General features: G+C 38.7%; 1 protein-coding gene across 1 annotated transcript in view; it reads left to right on the forward strand.

Annotated features, from left to right (window-relative positions):
- Window positions 1-623: 623 nt before the first annotated feature.
- Window positions 624-5,974, forward strand: part of LOC108675234 (glutenin, high molecular weight subunit DX5-like) — an 11,947-nt gene continuing 6,596 nt past the window's right edge. Inside the window, exon 1 of the mRNA XM_018163230.2 lies at window positions 624-752. Within this exon, the coding sequence (XP_018018719.1) occupies window positions 747-752 (6 nt within the window). The 5' untranslated portion in view covers window positions 624-746. The remainder of the gene's footprint in view (window positions 753-5,974) is intronic.

The raw sequence follows: 5,974 nt of genomic DNA on the forward strand, positions 1-5,974 counted from the left end.
CAGACTGATTTTTAAAAGCAATTTTTGGTTCTATGTGATATCTAACAATGTTATTTGGTCTGTATTTCCTGGAGATGTCAAATAAATTGCATTGATGAACTCAATAATGATGGTGTTTACTATATATGACAAAAAATACATAATTTCCACTGACGAGTAAAAATCTATTCGCAGTATTACGGTTTTATCTTTAATTGTTTTATCGTTTGTTAAGTTGTAGGCATATGAAACGTATCGCCTTGGAGTTACGATAGCCTCCTCACGACCTACAAAAAAATACGGACCTAACTATCATGCAAAGCAGTTCAGTCCAGACTTTGTTCCATCAGTAAACCCCTGGGCAAATCAGGCGCGTTGGCACTGATGGTGAAGCATTAGGCAACACACCTGTTAGGTATACACACTCATTTGAATGCTGTCATGGTTGTTTACAGTGTGCTAGTGTTCCGTGATAGTGTGCAGTCATGTACAAGGCCTCGTACCCCAGATACAATGCCACGAATGCCCTCTCATGCCCAGCAAAGAAGAAGAACAAGGCGAAAGGTCACATTCCCGAAGCACGATCAACGGGTCGCCTGGGGGTATATAAGCAAGTGCCCTGGCACCGGTGATTCAGTGCCGACTGAACATTCATTGCGATTACTTCCTCCCTCGAGTGGCTCTAACCGAAACGAGGGGAGACTTCTTCAAACGAAACTGCTGATTGTGTCCGGTATTCGTGCACTCTTGTCCAGCACTCAGCTGATATGCAGGTAAATGCGCTTCATTAACCAAATGCAAAGAAAAGGCCAAATTATTGAACTATAAACACATTTTTGTTAGAGCAGGTAAAGTTTTGACATGGAAATATCCATATACATTTTCACTTTAAATCAGACAAGATTTGATACTTGCTTCCAAATAAAAACATATAATAAAATAAATAATAATAAAAACATATAAAAACATAAACACAAACATATTTACAAATACATATATATGATCCGATTGTTGTCCAAATGGAAGGAAAATTCGTCTAGAAAAATTTTTTAAATTACATAGGTATCTTGCAAGCGTCGCATGACACACATAGAAAAATGTATTAGCGTTCAATTTATATACATTCAATAGATGACCAGACGGTACCAGTAATAAATTCATCCCTACAATTGCCACTAAATTATTACATCTGTTACAAATTAATTTTCGATTCAGTCCTACAAGAATATAAGTCATAAGCACATAATAACCCGAGCGTTTAATTATTTTTTTAATGAGGAAGATTTAAAGCTGAACGCAACGGAAAATTTCAGCGAAACACGATTATGAAAATTTTACTAGTGAAAGAAATTCCATACATTAACAATTAATACCTTTACTTTGATAATTTTATTTCTCGGCATACTCTTTGCCTTCAAGTCTCCCAGTAAATTTTTAGTTAACTAATCATTCGACTTGAACTCAATTATTCCTTAAGGAATTTAACCATGCATGTAACAATTCCCACTTTAAATTTTAGCAACCAAATATGCATGTAATTCCTTGTACAAGCAAAGGGAGACAGAGACCCAAAATACATTGACTTACGAGTGAGATACGAGAGCGCGAGCAATTGTAATGTCACATGACGATCACATTAACAGCAAAAAGCCATATGGTGCCTAATAGATTGTTCCCAGACCATCCTAGTGTTCTCTATACAATTATGGTTCATTAAAATGAAAGGGAACTAAAATCAGGCTGAAGTAAGCAGGGAAAGCAACTAATGTTGCGACCCTCGTGCCAGCAACGTAAATGCAAAGAAATTATGTTTTGATAATAGATAATGAAGTTGTGATAATAGGTAATGTAGTTTTGATAATAGATAATGCAGTTTGTCCCTGCATAAATGTTGCAAAAAAACGCTGGCGGAATTTCTGAAATTCTCGTTTGTAACGCGAGTTCTCAAATAGTTAATTATTTTGATATTTCGATTGTGGTTTCCTAGATTGATCCGCTCAACAAATTTGCGTGGATCTTAATTTGCTGTTTCGTAATATTTTTCCGTCAACTGCATGCCCTGGTGCAGTCGAACAAGGATCAGATTACGAAAAACAACTACAACTCAATAAAAACAACAGCTCCTCATTTGCCATTTTTATATTCACTTTCTAATAGTTTTATCAACCATACCACTCATCCACTTTACAGACATTCAAACTTCATTCACGATCATCGTCGAACTTACGACCACCGTAAAAGGTAATAAAATCTGGTCAGCGTAGAACTTATGAGCACCGTGAAAGGTATTAAAATCTGGTCAGCGTAGAACTTACGAGCACCGTGAAAGGTAATAAAATCTGGTCATCATAGAACTTACGAACACCGTAAAAGGTAATAAAATCTGGTCATCATAGAACTTACGAGCACCGTGAAAGGTAATAAAATCTGGGCATCGTCGTACTTACGAGAACCGTGAAAGGTATTAAACTCTGGTCATCATAGAACTTACGAGCACCGTGAAAAGTATTAAAATCTGGTCATCATAGAACTTACGAGCACCATGAAAAGTATTAAAATCTGGTCATCATAGAACTTACGAGCACCGTGAAAGGTATTAAAATCTGGTCAGCGTAGAACTTATGAGCACCGTGAAAGGTATTAAAATCTGGTCAGCGTAGAACTTATGAGCACCGTGAAAGGTATTAAAATCTGGTTCCTGGACCAACAGCTCGCCGAGGCATGTAGGAAACGTTCCCACATTAACTACATAATGATTGCCGCATGCCTGGCGCATCATTATTGCCTGGGTCACGGTGATGATTACTTTCAAGATTATAACTTGCATTTCACGGATCTCTACACTGAGAGAAATGGGCGGGTCTGGATGACCCACTTTGATGAGTCAACCGCGTCCGAAAATCGATGCACTTTTTTGACTCACTTGCCTCATTTGTGGGTCATACTGACCCATTAAATTCCAGGCATGACTCACTTGTGACGTCAAATCTCTAATGACGCCACCCGTAGCATGGATACGTAGTTAGCATCTGGGCGTCAGAGTGATTTAACGCCCCAAGTGAGTCATGCTTGAAATTTAATGGGTCAGTATGACCCACAAATGGGGAAAGTGAGTCAAAAAAGTGCATCGATTTTCGGACGCGGTTGACTCATCAAAGTGGGTCATCCAGACCCGCCCATTTCTCTCAGTGTAGACACGCATATGCCTTTCAACCTTCCTCCGATCGGGCTAAATTTAAAATTTTCAATGCCGAAAATGGCGTTATTATAAATTGTATATAAACTTAATATGATGTCAAGATAAATTTATTTATCGCTGTAAACCCACTCACCCGCCTGAGTGCCATGTAGGTGTCCCACTTACCCGCCTGGGTACCATGCTGGCAACCCACTCACCCGCCTGAGTGCCATGTAGGTGCCTGGGTACCATGTTGGCAACCCACTCACCCGCCTGAGTGCCATGTAGGTGTCCCACTTACCCGCCTGGGTACCATGTTGGCAACCCAATCACCCGTCTGGGTGCTATGTAGGAGTCCCACTTACCGGCCTGGGTACCATGTTGGCAACCCACTCACCCGCCTGACTAACATGCGGGTAGCCCTCATCCACAACCCACTCACACGCCGTTACAGATGGTCCCTGCAGCGGGGCATTAAGCATATGCCGATGCTTTGCATGCGAGACCATATCACTTTGAATGTAAGGCTGCATACGTTAGCCATATGCACGGCAGTTAGGCCAGGCAAATTATATGCGGTGTTAGCAAACCTCTTTCTTTAGATGGGCAGGAGCTAAAGGTTGATCCTCGGATATATTGGAGTCTAAAGAATGTACTATAAGTAATAAAGTAATTTGAAATATTCGCTTCCTCCTAGCACACTTTTTACAAAATGAATTTGAAAAGAAATGAAGTTAATGGCAATCTATGTTAATTATTAATCAAGTTTTAACAACTACATGGGTAATTTTCACTCGACCTAAAATAAATTAATAAACATTTTTGATAACTTGTAGATGCAGAATATTTTATTAGAAGTAAAACGAAATATCCAAAGAACGCGATGTATGCACAAACCTGTTCGAAGCCTCATTTAGATACTGACTACCGTCAAACACTTAGTAAGGGAATAATGTGTATTTATTTACAAAATAAAAAAAATTAAAATTCATCCAGAAATAAAATAATACGAGGAATTTTAGAAATTTTTTGGCCACTTCGAGCCATTGATAATGAAATCGGGCCAATCAATTTTTCAAAGAAATAATTGCAAAATAACTCAGTATTCAGTGCCCGTTCAAGTAATCTGTTTACATTCCCAATGCCCAATCCCTCGCATACCCAAGCAAATCCCCAGGCAATTACGTGAATCTCCCGAAACGACGATACTACCCCGTACAGAAGCGCATACTTCGTGAAACTGAACAAATCCCTCATTCCACAAATAAACCCTACGTTACCAATCAAATGCACACAAAATAAATCAAATCCCTCGACCAAATCAAATCCCATGTATCCACTCAAATCCTCCCGTGTCTAATCAATGACCCCGTAACAAGCAAATCCCCCGTTCTGAATTCTGAAATCCCCCTCCAATTCAAATCCTCCCGCACCCAATAAAATCTCCCGCACCTAATCACATCCCCCAGTGCCCAATTCAGTCACCCCATACCCAAGATACCCCACTCCCCAATAACCCAGCCTGACTTGTTAAATTTGTGAATCCGAAAGCGTCGAACACAGCCACTCGTAAATCAGACGCCGATTTATAAAGCGACTTTCTCGGAGTCGCTCTTTATTGTTCATTGTTCTACAATTCTCTCCTAGAGTTTTGCCATTTAATCTCTGTCCTTTATTAATGTTTTGAGAAAGCCAGACATTAGGAGCCTGAAGGTGCACAGCATATGTCGTTTTAATGAGCCAATATAAAACAGCCTGCTGGTTTGAAAAAGGCATCAGTAAAAGCCATCCCAAAAAAATAACGGGAAAGAACCGACCAAAAGTTGAACTCAACTGGACGTTCATCCATCAACGAAAAATATATTTATAATGATATTTTCCACATGATAGTCAATACTAGTTGTCATTACCAATCAATACTAAATCATAACGATTTCCCTCGTGTAGATATCAGTTAAAAACCTTCTATGATCTACAACCTAATTATATATGCCTAAAATATTTATATAACATCAATCGACTTGAACTTCTAACAAAATCGCCGTTTTGATGGAAAATGTCTTAAACTACAAGTATCAACAAAACAAAACACATAGTTTTCCTAACAATGGGTTAAGAATGAATTTAAGGCAGCAAAGGGTTTCCAAAAAAGGCTTTATAAATAAAAACAAGAATCATAATCAACCAGAATTTGCAAGAATCCCATTTAATGATAAACCAAAAACTCATATTTTCAAGACAATGGGTTAGGAATGAATTTAAATGAGCAAAGGGATTCCAAAAAAGGCTTTCACCAAACGAGACTCCCTGATTCGGTAGTGATGACGTCAGAGTTACAGGATAGGATGCCAACAAAACTGTTCGCTTCCTGTGCATTCTCTTCAAGATCCGTAGAACGCTTTCATTAACACCTCTACGATGTACAGGAAGCGCGTTCACTAATAACCAACTGTAAAAATACCAGCAATTTAAACTGAAGTCATTCTTTCTTTATTTCTCACAAAATTCTTTTTGAGAAATAAACCTGTCACCTTTCATCTCTTCCTGCTTATTTTAGTTCGGCATTCGAAAAAATATTCTTGCCTTCATTTAAAAGTCATTTTTTTATTATATACGAATCCTTCAAAAAATATACGAATAGAAGCTATGACCCTGTCAAAATTTTCGTGCCGATTAAGGTCGTTTTAGAGGAACTATATTCGGCTTAGGGGTGAATCAGGAGCAAGTCGGCCACGTAGGGTGTTTTGCTTCTATTTACCAGCCTCTTTTGGAAGTCAATTGCCCGGTAGGCCAAATCTGCGTAATATACTTAAAAAT

The sequence above is a fragment of the Hyalella azteca genome, unplaced genomic scaffold, assembly GCF_000764305.2.
Source record: "Hyalella azteca isolate HAZT.00-mixed unplaced genomic scaffold, Hazt_2.0.2 contig14089, whole genome shotgun sequence".
NCBI classification, from domain to species: domain Eukaryota; kingdom Metazoa; phylum Arthropoda; class Malacostraca; order Amphipoda; family Hyalellidae; genus Hyalella; species Hyalella azteca.